The 26,873-nt window shown below is 37.2% G+C and overlaps 3 protein-coding genes across 4 annotated transcripts; 1 reads left to right on the top strand and 2 right to left on the bottom strand.

Moving 5' to 3' along the window:
* LOC109835289 (putative UDP-rhamnose:rhamnosyltransferase 1) lies at positions 5,998–6,970 on the top strand. The gene has a single exon (XM_020403271.1). It carries the CDS (start codon positions 5,998–6,000, stop codon positions 6,865–6,867), a length of 870 nt encoding a protein of 289 aa, XP_020258860.1. The 3' UTR covers positions 6,868–6,970.
* On the bottom strand, positions 8,029–8,790 carry LOC109835288 (MDIS1-interacting receptor like kinase 2-like). The gene has a single exon (XM_020403270.1). It carries the CDS (start codon positions 8,788–8,790, stop codon positions 8,029–8,031), a length of 762 nt encoding a protein of 253 aa, XP_020258859.1.
* On the bottom strand, positions 16,624–17,459 carry LOC109834339. 2 transcript variants are annotated; one of them, XM_020402349.1, is made up of 4 exons: positions 17,325–17,459; positions 17,086–17,188; positions 16,950–17,009; positions 16,624–16,879 (listed from the first exon to the last, which is right to left on the bottom strand). In XM_020402349.1, the coding sequence occupies exons 2-4, from the start codon at positions 17,186–17,188 to the stop codon at positions 16,632–16,634; spliced, it is 411 nt and encodes a 136-aa protein (XP_020257938.1). In that variant the 5' UTR covers positions 17,325–17,459; the 3' UTR covers positions 16,624–16,631. The 2 variants fall into 2 exon arrangements, with proteins under 2 accessions (XP_020257938.1, XP_020257939.1); XM_020402350.1 differs by lacking the exon at positions 17,325–17,459 and having other exon boundaries at positions 17,086–17,286.

The following is a 26,873-nucleotide window of genomic DNA, read 5'->3' as shown; positions in this document are numbered from 1 at the left end:
CCATTCAAAGAGAGAACAAAAGGGAGATGGAGAAAAGATTAAGAAAGAAATAGAGATTTTGGAGTGTATGGGAGATGACAACAAGATTCTCTTCATTTCTATTTTGAAATGGAGGAGAGCTTCAGAATATAGTCTGGGAACCCGAGATCCCATCTATTCTTTCTTTACCTTAAATTTTGTAATGTACTAGAAAGACAATACAATCAATGTTCCTTGGCATATTACTTTGATGTTCTTTTAATTCTTTACTTTCTAGTAATCACAGGTTTCTTTTATTTTTGATCAATGAAATAAAGCTTTATTCATCAGTCAAATGGCAAAGTACAGGGGGGCTAGTCACACGAAGTTCCCACTTTTGGGGCCTGGACACATTTTTCCCTAATAGAAAACATGTTTAAAATACTATAATTGAGGAGCCGTTAAGAGTGCTGCTACTTCAGCAAATGTTTTACGTTGAGAAAAGGCCAAAAAGCCATTTTGGTCCCTGCACTTGGGGTTCCATACTTAAAATTGGTGCCCGAGAGCTTATTTTTTCACTCAACTTAGTCATTTTACCGTTGATTAAGTGTAAACTAACTCCTAATTTTAAGTCTGTGTTAAAAGCTTCGGTAAATGTGAATTGAAAGGGCGACGCTATCCTCACGAAATTAAAAAGCCGTTTTGGTCCCGGCACTTAGCCCTGTCCAAAAAGTCCGCCAGCCCGGGCCCGGCCTGGAACCCGGCCTGGGCCCACCCGGCCCGGAAACCCGGGCCAGACCTGGATCTGATTATGAAGAGCAAAATCTATCTCCTACCGATATTAAAATGAGTCCTCCTACAACAACAGCTACTTCTCCTACCGATCCTACCAGTGGTAATCCTGAATCCGGTAGTGACGAATCTGTACCAAGAGCTCCTAAAAGACCGAGATCCAATGTATGGAGTTTTTTTGAGAAGATAAACGTCACCAAGGATGAACACGGTAGGATCCTCACCCAGAAGGCTAAATGTGCGTTATGCGGCCGGATTTTCCAAGCTCATCATAAGAGCGGCACCAACCATCTCAAACGCCATATAGAAAAACACAATAAAGACCAGACTCCTCAAGGTGATATCCTATAATCTATGATTTTCCAATCCTCCTCTTCTGGTAGTCTCGGTACTTGAAATTATGACACTGCCCGAGCCAGGAAATACGTCATCAGGTTTATCATTGTTAAGAATCTTCCTTTTTAAATTAGTAGAAGATGATGAATTTGAAGATTTGTTTAGAGATGATTATTATCCCGATTTAAAAAAAAATCTCGTCAAACCTGTCAACGTAACATTTTAAAACATTATCAAATGGAACAAGGAAAAATATTTCTTATTTTAAAAATTTAAACTGTAAATTTTCTTTAACTTCTGATATTTGGACATCTAGAGCACAATCTTATTTTAAAAATTTAAACTGTAAATTTTCTTTAACTTCTGATATTTGGACATCTAGAGCACAAACAAGTTATTTATGTATCACAAAACTGTAAATTTTCTTTAACTTCTGATATTTGGACATCTAGAGCACAAACAAGTTATTTATGTATCACAACACACTAGATTGCTGAAAATTGGCAAATGTTTAAAAGAGTTGTTTCTTTTATTACACACTACAACAAAATACAATATTGCCGACGAAACAAAAACGTCGGCAAAAGTTTAAATATATGTTTTGCCGACGCTAACTAAAATCGTCGGGAAAAATATAATTTTTGGCGACGTATTTAACCATGCGTCGGGAATAAGCGTCGGGAAAAGTGCAATTTGTTGTAGTGACAATTGAAGAGTCACATACTGGTATTAATGTAGCTAATTTAATAGTTGAAGAACTTACGAAACTAGAAATTGATCAAAGAATATTTTCTATTTCACTAGATAATGCAAGTAATAACAATGTAGCTGTAGATTTTCTCAAAATAACTCTGTCATTGCCCTGTCATGGTGAACTTTTTCATATTAGATGTATATGCCATATTTTAAATTTAATTGTTCAAAGTGCATTTACTGAAATTAAATCCATGATAGAAAATGTTAGAACAGTTGCTTATATGCATACTACTTCTAAACAAAGACTTAAAAGATGGAAACAAATGTGTAAAAGAAAAAAATATTAAGGCTAGACTAATTCCAAAAGATGTTGACCATAGGTGGAATTCCACCTATACAATGTTAAGTGTGACAATAGAATATAAGGAAATTATAAATGATTTTATAAATTATTATGCTTCTAGTTCTACCTCTGGTAGCACTTATGAAATAACTGAAGATGAATAGACAATTATATGTAATTTAAATAAGATGTTATAAGTTTTTTATGATGTTACTATGTTATTATCTGGTTGTTATTATCCGATTATTACTTTAGCTGCTCTACAAATTTTAAATATTTAAATTTTTTTTGTCAAATATTGTATGGATGATACTTTTGGAGCTATAAATTTTCAAATGGAGAGAAAATTTAATAAGTATTTTAGGCATATTCCTCATATTTTTAGTTTGGGGGTTCTTATTGATCCATGTTTGAAGGATATTAGCCTTCGAAGTTTGTTACAACCATTGTATGGTAGACATATTATAGACTTAGATGATGGATCCACCCTTACTGCTACTTCTCATCATTTAGCTATTAGAAATTATTTTCAAACATTATATGATGAGTATGCAGTTAGACATGGTGTGGGTGCACAACAGTCTGCAGCTTCGGCGCCTTCGAGCTCAAATCGAGGTAAAAATGTAAGTTTTGATAGGCATGCAATGGTAGCTGAGCTAACTGGTAGGTCTGGACTTGGATCATCGTTGGAGGTTTCTGAAACAGATGAATATTTATCAGCTTCTTTAGTTAAATGTTAAGAAAATGTTTTAGATATTTTGCAATGGTGGAGAGTATATGGATCAGTTTCATATCGTATATGGATCAGTTTCATATCCTATACTTTCCACCATGGTTCATGACTTACTAACAGTGCAGGTTTCGACGGTAGTTTCGGAATCCGCCTTCAGCACAGCAGGATATTTGATTGACGACCACAGGACATGCGTAGATCCGTATACTGTACAAGCGGTAATGTGCTTACAAGATTGGTGGAGGTACGAAAAGCGAACGCAAGTCATCGATTGGATGACTGGGATTGAAGATAAATTTAAAGAGTTGGGACTACCAGATAGATATAAAGATTAAACAATATTCATCAAATTATAATTTTTATTTCTTAGCTTTAAATGTGTAATGAATTATTTTAGAAACAGTTGCAAATGATAGTGATATAGGTGAGTATGTGTCAACCTAGTTGGGATGTACTCATCTATTGTGATGCGACGAATTCCGAAATAAATTTATACTTGTAAAAGATTTACTGATATTAATAAAGAAGTTATTTTTATCATCTTTCGTTTTTATAATTTTTTGTATTTGTAATTTATGTTATTTCATGTTATTAATAATATGATTGTTTTTATTTTTTCTGTAACTTTTTGTACTTTTTTATATATATTTTAAATTTTAAAGAGATTTTTAAAATTTTAAAAATCTAAATTTTTTTTAAAAAAAACAGACAAAACCCGGGCCGGCCCGGGCCCGGGCCCGGAGCCACCGGGCCCGGGTCCAGGTTCCGGTTTTGCCCGGTCCTGGCCGGCCCGGATGGACAAGCCTACCTGCACTTGTGCTCCCACGCAGCAAATGTTACATTGAGAAAAAAGGTTTTCATTACTTATTGCAGATAATCAACCTCAAATTCGTTGTTTGGATATCTAAATTTCTAGTGTCAAAAATGTATTTCTCATGAACCCAAATGCATTGTTTGATTAGTCACAAAAATCGTGGAAATCTGATAGTGTATCTTAGATTAAGAAATATCCAGTTACGTACTATCATAATAAAGTCTACAAGGAAATTCCTGGATCAAAGTTTCTAGGCTGGATACCAACCATATACCATTTTATAGTATAGGAATAGAGAATGATATGTGCTTCCCTACAAAGTCAAAACCCCTTATCATCACTGATAAACTAAATAAATTATCTATATAGTATATGATAAAACGAGTTGCAACTTTGAAAATTCGTAGGCAATTGCTTTTGATTTTTTATATATTAATTATTGTTATTATTATTCAAAAATTCATTTTTTTTCTTCTTCTTCTTCTCTCTCTCTCATGATTGCGTGGAGTATAGAAAAATATATTTGTAATTATTATTTTAAATATTTCTAATTTACTATATAATTTTTACAATGACTTGCATCGCATTTTTGTTTCTTTTTTTTGGGTGTGGGAGTGTTGGGGTGGGGTGGGGGGGATTAGTTATCATCAAAATCTAATCCTAATATTTTTGCCTAAAATAAGAGGAAAGTTTTAAGTAGTTTATTGGAGATTAACACATTTATGTCTGAATCGTTTAAATAGATTGCTGCAATCTAACCAAGTATTTGTTAACGTAAAAATTCAAAGTTTCTAGTCTGGATATCAACCATATATACCATTCTTTATCTAGGATCCTACAAAGTCAAAACCCCTTATCATCACTGATAAACTAAATAAATTATCTATATATTATATGATAAAACGGGTTGTGATTTTGAAAATTCTTAGGCAATTGATTTTTGAATTTTTATATATTAATTATTATTATTTTTTGAAACCCACTTTCTTCTTCTTCTCCCTCTCATGATTGCGCAAAGTAGGGAAATAACAAATTTGTAATTATTATTTGGGAAAATTGCTTGGAGAAACCAAATAAAGTTGGGTCATGCATCCCCACCCCAAGTCTAAAAACCATAACCAAAAAGCCCTAAAATTAAAAAAGAAGTGCAACTAAGCCCTAAAACTCACTGCCCAAGAAATCATTCCCAAATTACCCTTCTTCTTCCCCATTTAAAACCCAATCTCTTTTCTCCTCCTACTCTGGCCCAAGATCTCCCCTCCCCCACCACCGCCTCCCCCTCCCCTACCACCACCGACGCTGTAGCCTCCACTCCTACGCCACCGTCTCCTCGTCCTCTTCCTCCGCCCTCCGCATCCGCGTCCACCGAGTGGAGGAAGAGCCCTTTGGTTTGATCCCCTTTGTTTTGGCTTTGAGGAATCGTTCGAAGCAAGCAACCGCCCCTCTTCTTCTTCATCCCTTGACGGGATCCCCGATCCCTCATATAAAATGAAAATTTTGCCCCAAAATTCTTAAATTTCACCGAAATCCATCAAGATATCTGAGATGTTGAATGAATTCGTGGCTCGAGTTCTCACGTTCGTGCTTCTTCTGCCTGTTTTGCTGTCAAATTTGATGCTTTGTTTTGACCGACATCTATGCGTTCGGCGTGGTCCTACTGGAGATCTTGACAGGGAAGGTGGTGACGAAGGATGTGAGCCTGCCGCATTGGGGAGGAGTGGAGTAGCGAGGTGTTTGATTTAGAGCTTATGCGCTACAAGGGTGTGGAGGAAGAGATGGTGGGGATGCTGCAGGTGGCGATGGCGTGTGTGGCAGCTGCGCCTTGCATCGATTAAACAGGTGATTGTACAGATTGTTTTTTAGTGACATCGTTTTCAGTTGATTTTTTTTTTTTCAATCCAATTTTTTTTGTTTGATTTTTGGGAAAATTGCTTGGAGAAACCAAATAAAGTTGGGCTATGCATCCCCACCCCAAGTCTAAAAACCATAACCAAAAAGCCCTAAAAATGAAAAAGAAGTGCAACCAAACCCCAAAACTCACAGCCCAAGAAAACATTCCCAAATTACCCTTCTTCTTCCCCATTTAAAACCCAATCCCTTTCTCCTCCTAATCTGGCCCAAGGTCTCCCCCCACCGCCTCTCCCTCCCCTACCACCGCCGACCGCCTCTCCCTCCCCTACCACCGCCGACGTGCCCAAGGTCCTCCTGATCTGGCCCAAGGTCCTCCTGATCTGGTCTTCTATGGTCCGAGGACCGAGTTGCCGTCGAGGGCAACGCCGGAGTCGTTCACGGTGGCCATCTTGAAGGGTCCCGTTCCCGACAAATATGGCGTATAAATTGCACGAGGTGCGCAGGCTCTTCAAGATGGCGAGGTTACCGAACCCTTCCGGCGTTCCCGACGCGCGTCGTTTCAAGATGGCGCTTGAAGGATGCAGAGCAATCGCTCTGCGGAGCTGCGAGGAATTGGAGTCCGAGTGGCTGATTCTGCTCGAAGAAATCATCAAGAAGCCGATTGTTCCGGTCGGCCTGCTGCCGCCATCGGTGGACGAACGAAACGAGAATGCGAATGAATCTGAAGTTGAAATAATGGAATGGCTCGGCAAGCAGAGGTCGAAGTCCGTGGTTTACGTCGCTCTCGGGACCGAGGTGGCTATGAACACCGAGTCGCTGCACGAGCTGGCGCTAGGACTTGAAACGGCGGAACTGCCCTTTGTTTGGGGGCTCAGAAAGCCTTTCGGCTTGAGTCCAGATGGTGAGATTCTACCAGAAGGGTTTGAAGATAGGACCAAGGACTTTGGGCTAGTTGTTAAGGGTTGGGCGCCACAAGTGAAGATATTGGCTCATGAGTCGGTCGGAGGATTCTTGACGCATTGCGGGTGGAGTTCGATCATCGAAGGTCTTCAGTCTGGACACCCGCTTGTTCTGCTGCCCGTGGATTTGGACCAAGGTTTGAATGCGAGGTTGATGGAGGAGAAAGGATTTGGGGTCGAGGTTGAGAGGAACGAAGAAGATGGATGTTTCAATAAAGAAGATGTGGCCAAGGCCCTTAGGTTGGTGATGGTGGATGAAGAGGGAGAGAGTTACAGGAAGAGAGCTCAGAAGATGATGGAGGTTGTTCGGGACAAGGAACGGCAAGACAAGAACGTGGATGGCTTCATTCAGTTTCTTGCAACTAATCGTAGCTTAGAAGCCTGAGTTGTAGAGAGCCTCCATAACTTATTACCAACCACATCTCTTCACTCAATAAACCCCATGAATGATATTGTTTGTTTTTCACATCCTCCGCCAGAATATTTTTTGTACTTTGGATGTTGTATGTGATATTTGTTATTTATACGTGACATTTGGGTGTTTTATGTGATATTTGGGTGTTGTATGTGATATTTATGTGTTGCTTGTGATATTTGTTATTTATACGAGATATTTGAGTATTGTATGTGATATTTGGCTGTAATTTATGACATTTGGGTGTTGTATATGATTTTTGGGTGCTGTATGTGATATTTATGTGTTACTTGTGATATTTGTTGTTTATACGTGATATTTGGGTGTTGTATGTGATATATGACTAAAGTTTGTGATATTTCGATGTTGCTTGTGATATTTGCTGTTTACACGTGATATTTGGGTATTGTATGTGATTGTTAGATGTAATTTGTGATATTTGGGTGTTGTTTGTGACATTTGCTGTTTATACGTGACATTTGGGCGTTGTATTTTATTTTTGTCTGTAATTTGTGACATTTGGGTGTTGTATATGATATTTGTGACATTTGGGTGTTGTTTAAGGTGAAGGTGAAGGTGAAGAGGAGTGTCAAAGTATTTGAGTTTGAGTTGAAGGTGAAGAGGAGTGTCAGAGTATTTGAGTTTGAGTTGAAGGGGAAGAGGAGTGTCAGAGTATTTGAAGGACGAGTTATTTATTCCTAGGTCTTGGTGGGAAAAGAAGAATAAGGGGATGATGATGAAGGAGGATGTGGAATGACTCTATTAGATCTAAATATCACATACAATAAATTATAGTCATGTGTCACGTATAAACAAATTACAACCATGTGACAAATAAGCACATTCACTATCAACAAATTACAGCCAAATATCACATACAACACCCAAATTTAACGTATAAACAGCAAATGTCACAAGCAACACACAAATGTCACATACAATACCCAAATATCACATACAACACCCAAATATCACATACAATACCCAAATATCACGTATAAACAATAAATGTCACAAACAACACTCAAATATCACATACAACATCCAAATATCACATACAACACCAAAATATCCCGTATGAACAACAAATGTCTCATAAAAACAACATATGTGACATGAAACCGTCATATGTCACATGAAACTATCTGTGTTGATGCTCTCCAGCATGACAGGATCTTCTTCTCTCCTTTTCCATACATAAATGGTCGCAGTGAATGTGAATGCTAGTATTAGAGCTCCGACAATGGGAAGAATGATGGCGAGGATGAGCTTGGTGTGATTCTTGTGAGAAACGTTGGATGCAGCAACTAGAAAACACAACGGCAGACCTGAAACATTGCCACAGAGCCCTTGGTTCCCGACGAAGTCCTCCAAGGTGGCACTCTCAAAAGCGTGCCCTGAAGGTAGGGGGCCACTTAAGTTGTTGTAAGAGAAATCAACTGTTACCAGGCTGGACAACTGTGATAGCTCTTTCGGGATCTGGCCAGAGAGCTCGTTATGGGAAACATTGAGCTTCTCCAACGATGATAATTTTGCCAAATTAGAAGGAATCTTTCCAGATAAAGAATTTCTACTGAGATCCAATGCAATTTGCAAAGAACCCAAGTTCCCAAGTTGGTCAGGTATGGTGCCTGACAAGTCATTCTGGCCTAAATCAAGCAAAAGAAGCCGATCCAGATTGCCGAGCTCAGTAGGTATCTTGCCTGTCAGCTTGTTTCCCGATAAATCGAGACTCTGTAACAATGTGATACCGCCAATCTGTGAAGGAATTGTCCCAGATATCAGATTACTGCTCAAATTCAGCCTGTAGAGCTGATCTAAATTCCCAAGCTCAGATGGAATTGTGCCTGACAAGAAGTTGGAAGACAAGCCCAAATCCTGTAACTTGCTCATCTCACCAAACAAGCTGGGATATCTCCAGTGATGCTGTTTCCATCTATGTGCAAGTATTGAAGGCTTTCACATTGTCCCCAATCTGATGATAGTGTTCCTGTCAATTGATTCCCTGTGACATCCAAGTATATGAGTTGGGGGTGAATGCCAAATACTTCTGATATATCGCCTTTGAACTGGTTCCCCTCTAACCGAACTCGTATCAAGTCACCACAATTGCGCAAGCAGTCAGGCGGATGCCCTGAGAAGTTATTTATGTTAACTGTCAAGTACTAAAGTTTGAAGCCGCTGCAAAGAGTAGGTGGAAGCGGACCCGAGAAGCTATTGTTCGAAAAGCTTGCAGTAACCAAGAGCCCATGCTTACCGAGATCTTGAGGCAGAGCCCCTGTGAAATTGTTGGTAAATACCTGAAGAGTTTGAAGGTTTTCAAGCTGGGAAATTGTGCTGGGCAGCTCCCCTTCTAATTGGTTGGTGTTTACATCTAGATAGCCCAATGAAGTCATGTTTCCAATCTCAGGCGGAATTTTGCCTGTGAGATTGTTGGAGAACAAGCCCAATGATGTGAGGTTAGTAAGCTTCCCAAGCTCAGCTGGGATCGGACCCGACAATGAGTTGTTTGAGAAATCCAATTCCAGCAAATTGATCACCGTGAACGACTCCGGCGTTGCCCTCGACGGCAACTCGGTCCTCGGACCATAGAAGACCAGATCAGGAGGACCTTGGGCCAGATCAGGAGGACCTTGGGCACGTCGGCGGTGGTAGGGGAGGGAGAGGCGGTGGGGGGAGACCTTGGGCCAGATTAGGAGGAGAAAGGGATTGGGTTTTAAATGGGGAAGAAGAAGGGTAATTTGGGAATGATTTCTTGGGCAGTGAGTTTTAGGGCTTAGTTGCACTTCTTTTTTAATTTTAGGGCTTTTTGGTTATGGTTTTTAGACTTGGGGTGGGGATGCATGACCCAACTTTATTTGGTTTCTCCAAGCAATTTTCCCTTATTATTTTAATAATGTTTCTAATTTATTGTACACCTTTTATAGTGAACACTTGCATCACCTTTTTTTTGGGTGGGGGTTGTGTGTGGAGAGGAGAGTTTTAAGTACTTTATTGGAGCGTAACTCTTTTTTGTGTGAATCTTTAAGAAAGATTGCTGCAATCTGATCAATTATTTGTAAACTTAAAAAATTGAAGCATACTATATATCAAGAAAAAAGTGCAGCGTAATAATTTTTTTCAAAATCAAACAATAATTCGCTTCTTTAATTAAGAAATGTAATCTTATCATATATTTTCCTTTTTTCCCTAACCTTCATATATTTTCACTGGAAAGAAACTTTTCATAATTACCAATATCATATCACACTCCCTTTAAAAGCACGAGTTCGGGAAAATCTTTCTATGGTCAATATTATCATTCACTATTTTAAATATTTTATTTATATCTTAATCTATCCTAATCATGATTATATCCTATCCTAATCCTACGTTAACTATCTATAGTTTAACAGTTTAAAAAATAATATTAATAAAATATATAAAATATCTTTTTATGGTATTAGTTTGTAAAGATAAAGAAATTATACATAGCTAACGTACTATAATACATAAAGTATTGCAAAAAAAACCTGAAAAGTTTTAAAATTGCACAAAATTTCCTGAAAAGTTTAAAATTATAAAAACTATCCTGGCATCTAAAAACTTAAAATAACAAACATGAAATCAAGAAATTAATAGCGAAGAATTTAAAATTTGCGGATAACATCTCATTATCTAAAAAATTATAGAAGAACCCTCAAAAGTTCAAATTACAAACAAGCACCTAAAATTCTAAAATTTCAAGACTTACAACATAGATGAATTCAAAAGATTACCAAAATGCACCTAAAAATTTCTGACATTTTAAAACTTAAAATAATAAACATGAAATTAAGAAATAACAACAACCTTTGAAGAATTTAATATTTTTAAATTAACACCCTACATGTCCTAAAAATTATAGAAACTCCCTCAAAAGTTCAAATTATAAAAAAAATCTTAAAATTTTAAAATTTTCAAATAATAAAAAAATAAATTCAAGAGATTACCCTCATACACCTAAAAATTTAAAATTTACCGAAATTAACCTCAAAGTTACAAAAATTGTAGAAAAAACTCTTTTAAATTTTAAAAATTATAAAATTTTCTGAAATTTATAACCAGTACACATCAAATCTGAAAACTATTGATAGACCGCTAAATTCACTACCACATTTGAGGCCTATGGGGACGGTTGTGAACCGTCACACTAGTCATAAAAACCGTTGCCTTACATCTAAGGGGACAGTTCAACAACCCTCTCGTTTACGGCTGTGCTCGTAGGTCTACTGGAACGGTTTATGATCCTAGTGGAACGGTTTGTAAACTTTCATCATTGGTACCATAAGGGAACAGTTTTTCTAAGGGGTCGGTTCTTGGTTTAGATCAAGTGGAACAGTTGTATATCAAGTGAAACGGTTTTTTGATTCTAAGCAACGGGAACAGTTTCATAGCAAGGGGAACGGTTTTTAGGTTATAAGCAATGGGAACACTTTGATATCAAGAGAAACGGTTTTTACTTTTGTGCAGTGGGGACAATTATTTAGCAAAGGTGACGGTTTTAGATTTTGGAGCAATGTCAATGCTTATTCAATAGTGGAAATAGCTTTTGGTTTTACGCTATGACAATGCTTGAATAGTTACAGTGATGAGTACTTTACAAATTTTATACATAGCAAAGTGCTACAGTAAAAATCAAATGCTACAAATGTATGGTAGCAACGGTATTTATCTGCTGTTGTAATATTTGCAAACAAAGAAATTATAAAGTCCAAGGTTTACAAACAACCCCACCAAATTCTTAATCTTAACAAGAACGAACCTTAAAAAGAATGATGTTGCAACGATTCATTAACAGAAGGAACTTTTTTGCTTATGTCCAAAATACAAATCTATATTCCTCCATTAATATTAAATCGCAAAAGAGTTCATCACTTAATTGAAAAGTATCTTGATAAGAATAAGCTCTTTTTCAATCATTAGAGCAAACAAATCTCACAATAAGCGATAAGCACAGATCTCTTCTGTAGTAGGCATCAATAATTTTCTTGCATAAATAGAGATAAAAAGATTAATTAGCATGAATTTACCAAGACTTGTGGCGATTACGAATAACATATTGATGCAAGCTGAGGTGAATAATAAAAGAGGATAAATCTTGATCAAAACTTAATCATCAATAGCATCAATATAACACCTCATTTCGGGCGAACTAAGAAGCAACCAATCCAAATTAAGTTATCATAATACACGAAAAAGAAAAAGAAAGATATAACAAAAGAAAAAACTACCTCATTTCGTGGCTGATGGTTGCTTGCAGATGAGCGAGGATGATCATGATTTCGAGCACTACCACCTTCCTCAGGTGATCTTGTGCATGCAATAAGTCTTGCAATAGCCGCCGGATCAATTGTTTGCCCAAGTGTTTTAGTTAAGATCTCGGCGAAACCATGAACCAAATCTGCCTTCTGCTCTTCAAACTTTTTTGTCAACTCTTGCTCAACTTTTTATGATATAGTTTGAACGACAGATTCTGGAACTTGCTCATAAGGATCCATGATCTTTTTATTTTTATTCTGGAGCATGGTTTTAGTGACACCCCTCCCCATAAGACGTACACGTCCAGGATGTTCATCTTTCTTGACTAAATCCCATGCATCATCAACTTCATCTTGAGATTTGACTTCTTCTAAAGCACCATGCATTAGCAAAATTTATATTTAGTTGCTATGCATGTTATATGAAAATTAGGACCTAAAAAGCAATATATGAATATTAATATTTAGGAAATATGGCACATACTTACTATCAAATTGATTGTTTTCTCTCCTTGTGGATTTATCTTCTTTTTACGGGTCTCAATAAATATTTCAGCTTCACTTGGAGGTCTTCCCAACTCATTTTCCTATAATAAAGACATGATAGTTAAACTATTGATAAATACATTAAAAACGAATAGAAAGAAAGGATGCAGTTAATAAGTAACATTAAAAAAATTTTGAAATACCGTTTTTGGCGAATCCTCGCAAAACTTATTATTCCCGTAGTGTGCATATATTCTAGACCTTCACGATTTGCTTTGTTGGTCTCACTTGTTTTCTACACATATAGAAGGAACGTGGATTTAAAAAACAACCAGACCATTAGTATGAAATGATAAACGAGTGAACAAGAAACAATAAACGAGCCTATAACTCCTGTAAGTATGAATTCAATAATTTATATATGCAGCATAATAAAATGCATAAGGGTTAGTCCATGTCCAGGTCCAGTGTAGTAACACTCGAGCAAGTTCTGACCATAGGAGTAACTAAAATGTTTTCCCCCATAACCAAAGTCCTGTATTAGATAATTAATGCAATAAATATGTAACTTATTCCTCTTTTTGTTAGTGTCAACTTGAGTTTCGTATGTGCATGAAGTTTGTACCAGGAATTGCCATCGCCTAATAGCTTTCAGTGTAAAGTTTGGAAGATAGCGTGTAAAATTTGTGGACATGTCTGTTTCAATTTAACAATAACTGAAACTTCTTTTAAACCCACTCTGATTATTACTGATTAATACTGCAGAACACTGAAAGTTCATGGGGGTTTAGTGTAACTAATTAGCATTCATAAACCTATACTATATTATACAAAATTTTGCCAATTCCTTTCCTACTTTAGAACTGGCAGCTTCTGGTATTACTTGAATGTCCATAGTTAACAAAGCAGGTAGGTAAACATTTCTAACTTCTTCCATGCTTTGACAACTCTTAACACAATCTGAAACTATTTATATTATTTTATTAGCAAATAGATAGCTGTGACAAATAACTTCTTCCATGCTTCGACAACTCTTAACACTAATCTTCCAGGATCTTCTATCTTTCATTTTCATTGACATTTTCATTCAAAGAATTGCCAGGAATGCTTACCGTGTTGTTAATTTCTCGGCGTTGCAGCAATTGCTGCTGAAGGCTTTAAACCAGCTCATGAAGCTTTTGAATGTTCTTTTCTTGAGATAATTATATGCAACAACAAGAAACATTTTATTCACAACGGAATTTCAATGAAACTTCTGCTATGGATAAAGTGAAAAAAAAATTATGCCTACAACTATTAACAACCTATTATTGAGGAAAAACAAGAAAAAGGTTTACAGAAAATTTTAAATAAAAATACATAGCACTAATTAAGAAGTGAATTTAGAAGTGAACCTAAACAAAAATTATTATTATGACTTAACTAATCATATATAATACCACCAAGCTTCCTGCAAACATGCGTCACTAGTAGAAAAACGATCAACCTAGACAGAAATTTCCGTCTAGGTTGATTGCAATTCCGTCTAGATTAGGTCATCTAGACGGAATTCCGTTTAGTTTGAGTGGTTTATTTTGCTTCCGTCTAGATTGCTTCAAACTAGACGGAATTCCGTCTAGGTTGATCAATCTAGACGGAAGTCAACCTAGACGGAATAAAGAATTCCGTCTAGGTTGGTTTTTTACAACCTAGTCTGGTCTGTCAACCTAGACGGAATTTCCGTCTAGGTTGGTTTTTTACAACCTAGACGGAAATTCCGTCTAGGTTGATTCAATCTAGACGGAATTCCGTCTAGATTGCCTTTTTTCAGGAAAAAAAAAATTAATTAAAATTTGTATTTCCCTGTACAATTATATTAATATTTGAATACATCCAGAAAATACTGTATACGCCACATTCAACCATCCAATCATAATCAAAATTCATAACAATTCCATTCAAAAACATCTATATAACCAAATCCAACACATTGTACAAATCCAACTATCCACTTCAAAATATACATCAATCAGTTCCGTCTAAAACACATCCAACAACATATATACTAACAATGCACATGACTAAGATAATACACGACATGAATAAATGTAGTGTTATAACAAATAAAACTGTTTATTGCATTAAAAATAAAAAAACCTCATCCATCGTCGTCGGCGGGGGTATCTCTATCCCGATTACGAGAACGGGTGCTGCTCCCTCCAATATCTCCACTCTGAATGTTTAATTGAATAATCATTATGTGGTGTTTGATAACATATTAGATAAAAATGAATTTATAAATATAAGAAAAAATAAGGTACCTGAACACTACTCTGTCTAGCGCCGGAATTATCGCCAATCGAGCTAATGATCCGTATGACACCACCATACGCGCTATAAGGAATAGTACCGCCTAACCATGAGATCGTTCATTGAGTTCGCCGTCAGCGCAACTCTAGTCATCTCATTAGTCACCTGAATATGCAGCTCCGGGTCAATTTTGTCAATCAGATACGCAGAGATACGTGCGACAAATGGCATAGCCTGGAAACTGCTTGTGGCTGCTCTCGTCGATGTAGATGGTGTGGAGGATGCTGTGGACGATCTGATGCTTATACCAGATGAAGCTCTGACACCATGCAGAGGATATCTTCCTCTCCTATTATTAGGGAGAAATAAATATTAAACTTTACTCTCAAATTCAATAATGGTAAACAAATATAAATAGTATGTAGTATTCAAATTGATTCGATTTTTCACCATCCTTACCTATTATGACCCATCAGGTTCTGTGTGAGATTGATGTTCTCCTCTGCAGAAAGCATGTAAAGGTCTGGCTCGGTTTGTTCCTCCTCCTGCGAAATGTAGACAGATGCAACCTCCTTGGATGCGGTCTCAAATCCCTCCTAAAGCACAAATTTATAGTTAATTCAAGATAATGACCATATTATTTGTGTTCTCGTTTCCTCGTAATGTTAACAAAATAGAATTAATAATACTACTAAAGATATGTATAAGTCTCACCACTAACTCGAGATTTGCCGTGATCTTATCCCGATTCCTCTCATCACCCCTATATTGTTCACGAAAAGTACCATATGCCGCTCTGGCCCTCAAGTGTATCGGCATTAATGATTTCCCCTGTCATATTATAAATTATGAGATTTCATAATCATACTAAACATTAAGATCTTTTAAATCTTTAAATGACATATACCGTATCTTGACAATAAACATCCTCCAGATTGGCGTAGGAGTGTGAGCCCAAGTGATGGTCATGCAGCTTCTTTCTTCTATTTTCTGACCCCTTCGTGGATTTATTCTTTAAAAAAAATTCTGTAAATATAAAATGAAATAATATCTTAAAATTATAAACTAAATTTCATGAAACTAACCTTGGCGGCATCGCTGTCCCAATACATGAGGAGAGCCGTGAAATGAATCTCGTCAACTCGGTCATCGAGGTTTAAAAACCTCTGCCAGTCCTCCTCATACCTATCATAGGTTTCATGTTTGATCTCATGCCTCCATTGTTTGAGGACTGCTTCAACCTTGACATTAAACACATAATTCCAAGCCCCCTCAAAGTCCTCAAGGCAGAAGCAGTCCTGTAGATTTACATACACATTTAGTAAGGATAATTTAATATCAATTACTAATTATTAATAAATGAAAATCTAAAACAATATGCACTTACCATAAGCGCAGTCCATATCGCCTCGTATGCGGTCCATGGTAATTCTCGAAAATGAAAATAAGGGTTGATAATGGTCGCTCTACGCACGAGAACCCCAATATATGCATTCAATCGGGCCGACCAAGGACCAACGGGTAAATTAGAACTATTCCACCTAATAATGGCCCTCATTCCTCTTGGCGGTTGTTTAGACTTAGGCTTACCTCCGCCACGTCATCCCTCTATGCGATCTGACTTAGCACCTACAATAATAACAACATGATAATATATCATATAATATACAAATGTGAAAATTAAAAGTATTTATATAATTTACCATTCGCTATCTCTCTTTCTTTTGCTGCGAGTGCAACAGCTTTCCTAGTCTCCAACATAGGAAGCATTTCCTGATACCTTCTCGCAGCACGTGGGTGGTACTTCCTTGAATCAGCCTTGGACTTATGAGAGTCCGGAGGTAAAGGTAAACTGAGAAAGTCCTGGGTCTTTGGCCGCAAGTCAGTATGGAATGTATATGATGGATATGTCGGGGTCCAAGTAGCACCTACATAAGAAAGAAGAATCATTAATATTAAATTTTAATTGAACATTATCAATTATTAAATATTTAATACCTGCGTCGGGGGATGGTTCTGGTGCTGCATCAGAGGGGCCGGGTGATGAATATCCAGCATCTACAACAAATGAACACTATGAGCTAGATAACTAAAAATTTATAAAACATGTTAAAGTATTAATTAATTTTTATACCTGCATCCGGAGATGGTAGTGGATCATCAGCACCACTACCTGGGGTGATACTCCGTGAGCGATCACCCTCCAGGTCAAAGAGCCTCCTCATCCTCCTCCTCATCTGCAAATATAATAAAGACAATCGTTAAGAAAAAATTGTATACATGCTCATGAGATATGTTGTTATGAAATGCATTATTGTTTTTATTATGATAAGATAAAAATCGATAATATGGTGTAACATATCAGGTTCATACCTACATCCAGCGCCACATTCTGTGCGTAAGAGAATTCTTGCCAAACATCATCAGATGAACCGATTGGTTCACTATAATTATCTTCACTTTCTTCAATATTTTTTTCATTGTTATTAGGAAGAACAACAGATCTTGGCTCCTTGTACAAAACCACCCAATCATACATGACATTCGGATCTTTCACATAGAAGCACTGATCAGCTTGTTCTGCGAAAATGAATTTCTCATCCGTATATACTTCTCGGTGAAGATTGACTAGTGTAAATCCATAATGATCCTTTTGCTTTTTTGCAGGACACCACCGAACCTTGAACATCGTGTAAGTACATTGTTTTGGTTTACCAAACCCGTAAATTACCTCAACGATATCTTCTAATTGGCCATAATATAATATGTCAGCTAGAATTGGATTCTGATCTCTTATACTTGAAAAACATTCTTGGGCAAACAAGCCCATGACCCCACTGTTCTGAGTTACCCTCCTATCATCGGTCTCTAATGTTCGAAATTTATATCCATTCACCAAATGCTCATTATAACGTCTCACTTCGTGATAAGGACGTTGTGCATGGATAATAATTTCATCTGGTAATGTAGTATCATCAAGAAGTGATTTTTCAACCTAAGACAAACAATTTGAGAATATTTAGGCGATGTTATATTATGAATGTTCAATAATTAATTGTAAAACACTTACATCAAATCTTAACCAATCAGAAAATTCTTTCCTATGTCTTTTCTGAATATTATGCGCTGCATTCCTACCGGTTGTTTCATTCTTAAGCTTCTCCAGATGTCGCCTATATAAACAATATATAAGTTTGTATTGATAAACTATATGTAAAATGAATATTTCTCATCTATATTACAGATTTTATTTGTTACCTTCGATAGTCTTCGAACATATCAAGGTTTTCCAACACATATGCATGAATTTGATCTAAGAGAGATCTCGGGTATTTTTCACGCTTCCTCTCCTTTTGAGGTGCTTGAGATGTGGTTTTCTTCTTACGCATGTAACGTGATGCAAACACAAAGCATTCGTTAGCCACGTATCCTTCAGCTATCGAGCCCTCGGGACGAGCTCGATTGCGAACATTGTTTTTCATGCAGCCCAAGTATCTTATAATCATAAAAGTTAATTATTAGCACGGTAATTTGAAAAACGCGTATACAATTAATAAATATAAGAAAAATCATAAATTACCTTTCAATCGGATACATCCAACGATAAGTAACAGGACCGGCGATTCTAGCCTCTCTTGCAAGATGCTGGGTAAGATGGACCATAATTGTAAAAAATGAAGGAGGGAATATTACTTCCATATTGCATAGAGTAACTCGGACATCGGCTTCAAGTTTCTTAAAGTCATCTACATCTATGACTTTAGAGCATAATTTTCTGAAAAATCCACAATACTCAATAATAATCTTCGACGCTTCTTTATCCATATTGTTACGGATTGCAACAGGGAGCAATTGATGGAGAAGAACGTGATAATCATGTGTCTTCAGACCTAAGAGTTTTCTCTCTTGCACCTGGACATTATTTGAAATGTTAGCAGAGTAACCATCCGGCGACTTTACCGATTTGAGAATTTCACAAACTCGTTGCATCTGCTCATTTGACATTGTAACACGAGACGGAGGCAACTTTAATTTTTTAAGGCCAACGTCTTGAGCTTGCAAATCATTTCGGATATTCAAAGCAGTCAGATCTTGGCGCGCCCGTAGATCATCCTTCGACTTGTTTGCATCTTGTAGGAGAGTTGATACTATGTTATCACATATATTTTTCTCAATATGCATAACATCTAAGTTGTGTCGGATTTTTAGATTCTGCCAGTAAGGTAGCTGAAAGAAGATACTAAATTTAGTCCATCCTCTAGGTAATGTTTGGGCTTCGTCCTCAACTTGCATTTTACGGACCTTTCGCTTACGCTTCAATGGCTTTTTTAACTTTAAGTAATCTCTTACTCCGAGCGTGTTAAATTTAGAATAGCGTTTTTTCCCAAACACAACTTTTGGAAACCCCTCAAGTAATTGAACGATCTCAGTACCTGTCAGTTGACGCGGCTTCATTCTTTTCTCAACTGTACCATCAAACTTAGCTGATAATTTTCTGTACTTATGACTCAAGGGCAACCACCTTCGATTAAACCAATAACAACTCTTTCGGCTATGTGGTAATTGAATAGCTTCAAATTCTGGACCACATACAGGACAAGCACACTTGCCCTTCGTAGAGTACCCTGACAGATTAGCATAAGCTGGAAAATCATTAATCGTCCATAGTAGAATAGCACGTAATCTAAACGACTCTTTTAAATGGGCATCATATGCTAAAATACCCTCAGACCATAATTGTTTTAGCTCATCAATTAGAGGCTCTAAGTAGACATCAATATCATTTCCCGGAGCATGCTTACCGGGTATCAGTAATGAAAGTATCATAAACGGCTGTTTCATACAAAGCAATGGAGGTAAATTATATGGCATTAATACAACTGGCCACGTAGACCAGCCAGAGCTCATTACCCCAAATGGATTGAATCCGTCGCTTGATAGACCCAATCTTACATTTCTGCAATCTTCGGCAAAACGAGGATAAATTTTATCAACATGCTTCCAAGCTAAAGCATCAGCAGGATGTCTCAATTTACCATCGTCTACTCGATCATCCTTATGCCACCTCATATTCTTTGTCGTTTCCTTGTTCATGTATAATCTTCGCAATCTAGGAGCCAATGGAAAATGTCGAAGCACTTTGACTGGAATTTTCTTCTGTGTTATCCCTGTCTCCGTTGTAATCCTTGTTGAAGAATTTGTGCGCTGTTTCCACCTAGAAACTCCACATGTCGGACACTCTTGAAGGTCTTTATTAGATTTGTGGTATAAAATACAATCATTCGGACATGCATCAATCTTATTATAATCAAGACCCAGAGCAGAGACAATCTTCTCAGCTTGATAAGTTGTTTGGGGTATGCTATTCACTCCTCCAGGTATTACAGTTCGAAGCAAATCAAGAAGCATTTCAAAATAATTATCTGACATACCGCTAAGTGTCTTAATATGAAGGAGTTTCAGCATAAATGAAAATCTGGAGTACTCGGTACATCCCTCATATAAGTCCTTTTCACTATCTTCTAGTAGCTCCATTATTCGCTTTATTTCTGCGGAGGAATGCATATCATCAATATTTTCGACACTAGCGACACCTCCTACCTCTTCAGCTTCAACTTCGTTATCATCTTCACTTTTGTCTCCAATATCATCCTCGACATTATCATCAACATCATATTCTGTAGGTCGAGGAAAAATATCATTCAACAATGTTTCTGTGTCATCTATTCGTTGGCCACCGGACGTACCAACATGCATATTTGGATCCTCACCTTCAGTGATACCTTCCCCCAGTGATACCCTCCCCATGCTAGTTCCAGTATTTATATTTCTCATCAAAACCTGATTTTATTAGGTGAATCCGTATATCATTTCTATTCAGCAGCTTCAAATTCCTACACCTACAACAAGGACAGTACCTAGCACCGCTTCTTAAATTTCTCGGATTCATTTCCGCATAACGCATGAAGGCTTCACATCCCTCCTTGTATCGTGTGTCATGAAATCTACGATGCCTAGGGATATCTATCCATGACTTGTCAGGAATTATCCTCATCTGTAAATTATATATAAATATTAAATACGATTAGTCTCACAACTACTAATACATCCATTACTCTTATACATTCAACACACATCAAACATACGTTCATATATCATTTAACAATATGAATATTTATCTACATAAAATATATATAAAACATACGTAAAAACTAATTACACTAATCTTGCGGCTGTCATAGGAAGGCTTCTATCCATTAAGAATGTAGTAGTGCTTACATCCAACTTCATATACTTTGTATATTTTCATTTTTTGAAAATTTCGGCAGCACCTACCCATTGTTCTCCCTGTACACTGTGCGGATGTTATTATGCGTATCAGTAATAACCCGAAACGCAGAACAACATACGCTTATTGTACACGGAGAACAATGAATAGGTGCTGTCAAAACTTTCAAGAATGAAAATATACAAAGTATACAAAGTTGGATGTATGCACTACTATATTCCTAACCCGTCCGAGAAGGACAGATCCAATAATTACGAATTTCAGTACCAATTTTTTATTCCTATAATATAAAATAAACGCTCATTTTTGGGAGAAAACTTCGTCTCCTACCCAAATCTGAGTCGTATATCATATATTATAAGTCCAAATAATTGGATGTAATTATTGGACGGAAGTCTAGGGATAACGTTATTTTTTTATTCACCTAAATTGGATTATAACACATTATAAAAATTTATAATGTGTTATATATCACTCTATTTTTTAAAAAAAAATTATTTCACATATTTTCACATCACAAACTTAAATAATCACACATACTTATAGCACGAATGAAACTTAAATGAGTTAGGGTTTATAAGTGTTTATACAAAATATGATTACTGGTGTTGTTCAAATGAATTAACATGTAGTTAAGTTAGGGTTTTCAGAATTGAACTCGTTTATTTTTTTATCATAAATTAGGGTTTCTAAACTAAATTCAACAATAAATAATAATAATTTAAAAATTCTAAAGCTAAGTAGCAAAATCATAACCTTTTAAACTGATTCAACAACGGACACGCCGGCGCGGCCTCCGGGAGGCGTGGGTCGGTGAGGCGGGGGCTGCCGATTGGGAGGGGCTCGTCAGAGGGGGAGGGGGAGGTCACGAGGGGGAGGATGGGCGTGGAGGGGGAAGGCGAGGGCATACCCGAGGGGGAGGTCGGGAGGGGGGGAGGGGGCTGCTCGGGGGGGAGCGGAGAGGGGGGGATTGGAGGTTGGTCGAGGACGGAGGATGGGGGGCTAGGGAAGGGTGTGGCGGGAGGGAGCGCGGGGTCCGGAGGGGGCCGGGGTGGTCGGGGGCGGGGCGGGGGCGCGGAGGCGAGGGGCGGGAGCGCCGGAGGAGGGAGGTCGGGATGGGCGGATGAAGGCGCCGCGGGCTAAGGGGCGGGCGAAGGAGGGGGGAGCAGCCGCAGGGGGGCGGCGGGGGAGGGGGGATGGCCTCCGGAGGAGGGGGGATGGAGGGCTTGGAGGAAGGGAGCCGGGATTGGGGTTCGGCCGAAGAGCGGGGCCGAAGCGCAGGGCGGGCGTCGGGCAGGCGCGGGAGGGCTGCCGGTCGAATACTCGGCGGCGGGGGCAGAGGCCGCGAGCGAGGGAGGTCGCGGAGGGGGCGCAGGGAGGCCGGAGCAGGGAGAGTAGAGAGTTGCAGAGATGAAATGGGGGGGTGCGCAGGCTGCCAAACTTGATAGTTTGCCCCAGGCAACCTAGACGGAAATTCCGTCTAGGTTGCCTCAACCCAGCACGCGCAATTCCAATCTGGGTTGACTAGTCAACCTAGACGAAATTCCATCTAGGTTGACTCAACCTAGACGGAATTCCGTCTGGGTTGACTAGTCAACCCAGACGGAATTCCGTCTAGGTTGACTGTTCCGTCTCGTTTGTCAAACTAGACGGAATTTTCCATCTAGTTTGATCCAAACTAGACGGAACAATCTAGACGGAAATTTTCCGTCTAGTTTGCTCCAAACTAGACGAAATTTTTTTCCGTCTAGGTTGTTCCATCTAGTTTGGTCGTTTTTCTACTAGTGCGTGAAACAAATAATGTAGAGAAGAGTGCTTGTTGTGAAGCATATATGTTAAACACACAACTAATAAATATACAGTTTTCAATGGTTTTTAGATGCTAATATAATTTTTTAGAGAAGTGCTTGCAGGTGAATTTTATTTAAAAAAGCAAGTCTTTTTTCTCATTTACCTTTGATTGTTCGGAGTTCCAGAATTTGATCAAGGCTTTAAATTCTATTTCAGGTATAGTATTTGGCCGTGTCTTTAGTCTTTGTTTGTCATTTTTGAACCCGTCAAAACACTTCTTCTTCAATATGGATTTCCAGCGCCTCCATGCACAATTGACAGTTTCTAGGGTCCATTTTTTCCTTCCTCCGGAATGTCATATTTTTCCTACATTAACATAATTTGACAATGAAAAATTTTGATCATAAATACTTGATATAAATAAGAGGGAAAGAACAACAGGAAATTAGCGATTAATTATAAAAATCGTATCTTAACATAATCCCATATTTTTTCTTTATCTTTTTCTTCAACTTTGTGCCAATTTTCCTTATCCAGAGATGAAAAACTTGAATTTCTTCCAAGTGTGCCTAAGAAACTGCTAAGTTCACTACATACCTTATCTGACGGTTCGATAGGTTGTCCACATCCATTTAAAAAAATAACTTGTCGCTCATGTACACTTCGTGCATGAATTTTTTCACATTTAGTTTGCCCTCGATATTTTTTGGGTTTTATTGGCCTTCTTGTTTTGATGATGATTTACAAACAATTTACATCTAATATTGTTTGTCTAGTGTTTGTGTTTTATATTTATTCTAAGCAAACAATATGTTGGAGGATGGATGGAATAGCGTTTGTCTAGTGTTTGTGTTTTATATTTATTCTAGGCAAACAATATGTTGGAGGATGGATGGAATAGCGCTTCAACGATGATATCAAATGGAAGTTGGCGGAATTGTGGAGTGAAGCTTATGCAATTCAAGTTCAAGATCCAAGTTCAGCTTTATCCGCATAGTGTACCAAGTCAAGCTTATTGAAGATCAAGATCGGATTGGGTAATCTAGTTTAGGTTTTATATTATGTGTGTTAGATACTCTAAGCTCAATATCATATACACACACATTTTATTGGTTTCCTTGTATATATATGTAGTCATATATATATACAACACAAGTTTTGGTTTTTATGTTTATAAATACGAAATTATATGTTTCATATTTATTATTGTGATTTGGTTTAACTACTTAGATATGAAACAAATATATTTTAATATACATTCTCATATGTTTTATTTTCTATTGTATTTGTAAAAATATTGTATTCTTAGTTTTTGGACTTAACAATAATCATATACATACTTTATTAAGTCTATATAATCATTGTGCAAAGTTATATATATATATATATATATATACAACACAAGTTTTGATTTTTATGTTTATAAATATGAAATTACATATTTCATATTTATTATTGTGATTTGGTTTAACTACTTAGATATGAAACAAGTATATTTTCATATACATACTCATATGTTTCATTTTCTATTGTAATTGTAAAAATATTGTATTCTTAGTTTTTGGACTTAACAATAATCATATACATATTTTATTAAGTCTACATAATTATTGTGCAAAGTTTCAAAACATGGTTTAGCCTAAAAATGTCAAAATTCATATGTTTACATTTTCGTGTTTTGGACTATTTTGCAAAATGATGATATTTCTCATTTGGGAAGTCTTTTTAGAAAACCAGTTTTTGTAGCATGTGTATTATCATTTTTACAATCATTTCCCAAAGTTTCATAATTTTTAGAATTTATTTGATATTTTTAAACAGTGTTTTAAAATCAGCAAACTGTTTTCAAAACCTGAAATTTTATATATCAGTTCACGGTCGACCACGCCCATGTTTTTTCCTGAGAAGTCAGCAGAAACTTTCACGGTTGACCATGACGGTCGACCGTCAGTCTGTAAGTTCTCACGGTCGACCGCCGCGGTCGACGTAGCCTGCTCTGTTTGTTTTCTCAGTTTTAATGACCTTCGCGGTGGACCGCGATTTTTCCACGGTCGACCTCCAATCGCCCAACGGTCATATTTGGTACATAATCATATTTCTGATTCGTTAGGGTTTTTGGTCTTTTATTTGGGGTTCTTGCCTGAGTTTTTGGGTGGTTATAAATACCCCCTTGATCTCAGTTCTCAACCCAATCCAAGAAATGTTTTAAACAAGTTTTAAAAGAGTTTAAGTTTGTTTAGTTTGTTTTTGGGGTTTATTGTTACAAAGAGGAGTTTGCATCATCTGTTGAGGAGTTCATCTTCAATATCTTCTCATCATCTCTTTGTGTTTATAGAGAAGTTTTCTAACTCATTTCTCTAGCAATATTATTATTGATTTTCATATTCTTATTATTGCTAATTTGATATTTAAGTTAGATTTGATTTTACTCATTGTTTACACACCCACCCACTTGAGCTTATTGTATTTTCATACATAGTATATTTGGGTTGATGAGAGTTGTAACAATTGAGTGTGAGCTTTTATTGTGTTCTCATCCATATTAGAGAACAATCATTCTTTGTATTATGCTTAGTCGTGAGATCACTTTGTAATACACTTGTACACCGTGAAGAGTGTGTGGTGAGAGTCGGGGATCGTCCCAAGAAGAGTGATGTCGGTTGACGAACCTAGGGAGAGGTTGTAATCGAGCACTTGAGGGAGACACGACTAGGTCCAACACTTGTGAGGGTGTAGAGTGGGTTTGCAAGAGCGTGAGTTGTAGAGTTTTCGGTTAGCTATAAAACCGATTGTGTAGAAGTTCCGGCTTCCAAACCGGATTGTGATAGTGGATTTCTCCCCGGGAGTGGGGAGCGGAGACGTAGGACGGAAGGTCCGAACTCCGTGATCATATTGCTTGTTTGAGTTTGGCTTAGCACACTTATATTTGTTCATCTTTATAGCCTTTCTCTCATTGTTTATTTCATCCACTATATCATTTGTTTATGTTACCCATTTGTATATCCTTGCATATATCCCATAGTATATCTCATTGCTAGGATATATCTTATTGTTCATATTGCTTATCCTAGCTCATATATCTTGTTGTATTTTATACTTACTAGGATAACTTATTAATTAGTTTTAATTGGTATATAATCGGATTAGATTAGCATAAGACCCCAATCACTCCCCCTCTAGGGTCTAACAGGTTTGTCTACCACTTTATTGGCTACCTGTCTTGTTGGTTGTTCCCTTAAGTCCTCACCTCCTTCAGACTCGTTTATAAAATCCTCCCAAATATTTTCCTCTTCATCTTGCTCATCATGTTCACTAACATCTCCTTTAGCATCTTCTATGAAATCCTCTCTAATATCTTCTTCTTCATCTTCTATGTTGGCTGAGTGTTCTCCTCTTGCTATCACCTTTATTTGTGCATGATTGTGAAGTTGTTGTCTTGCCTTACTAGATTGTCCCTTTTGCTCTATGATTTTTTTCCGAATATCTTGCTCCACATTTTCTATTTCATCCAACATTTTCTCCTCTCTTGATTGTCTCATACGGATCATTTTCTTCTTTGTCTGCACCTCTAACTCTTTTCTTTGTATTGCAATATTTCTAGCAGGTGGTTCACATATATTGGGCGCATGCTTTCTCATACTATCCATATTATTTACTTGATTATGTTCTTTTGGGCGCATTTGTGGATATATTGTTGCCACATTTGTAATCTATTTTGGAGGATAAAAGATCCTATTTTGCTTCTTTTTGTCACCTCGCCCACATTTTGCCCTCGTAACCTACAAACAAGGAAAAGTAAAAAAATTAATACAGTTAGAGAAAGAAACTTAGAATATACAATT

Source organism: Asparagus officinalis, chromosome 3, assembly GCF_001876935.1.
Source record: "Asparagus officinalis chromosome 3, Aspof.V1, whole genome shotgun sequence".
NCBI lineage: Eukaryota > Viridiplantae > Streptophyta > Magnoliopsida > Asparagales > Asparagaceae > Asparagus > Asparagus officinalis.
This window is presented reverse-complemented; position numbering and strand designations above follow the sequence as displayed.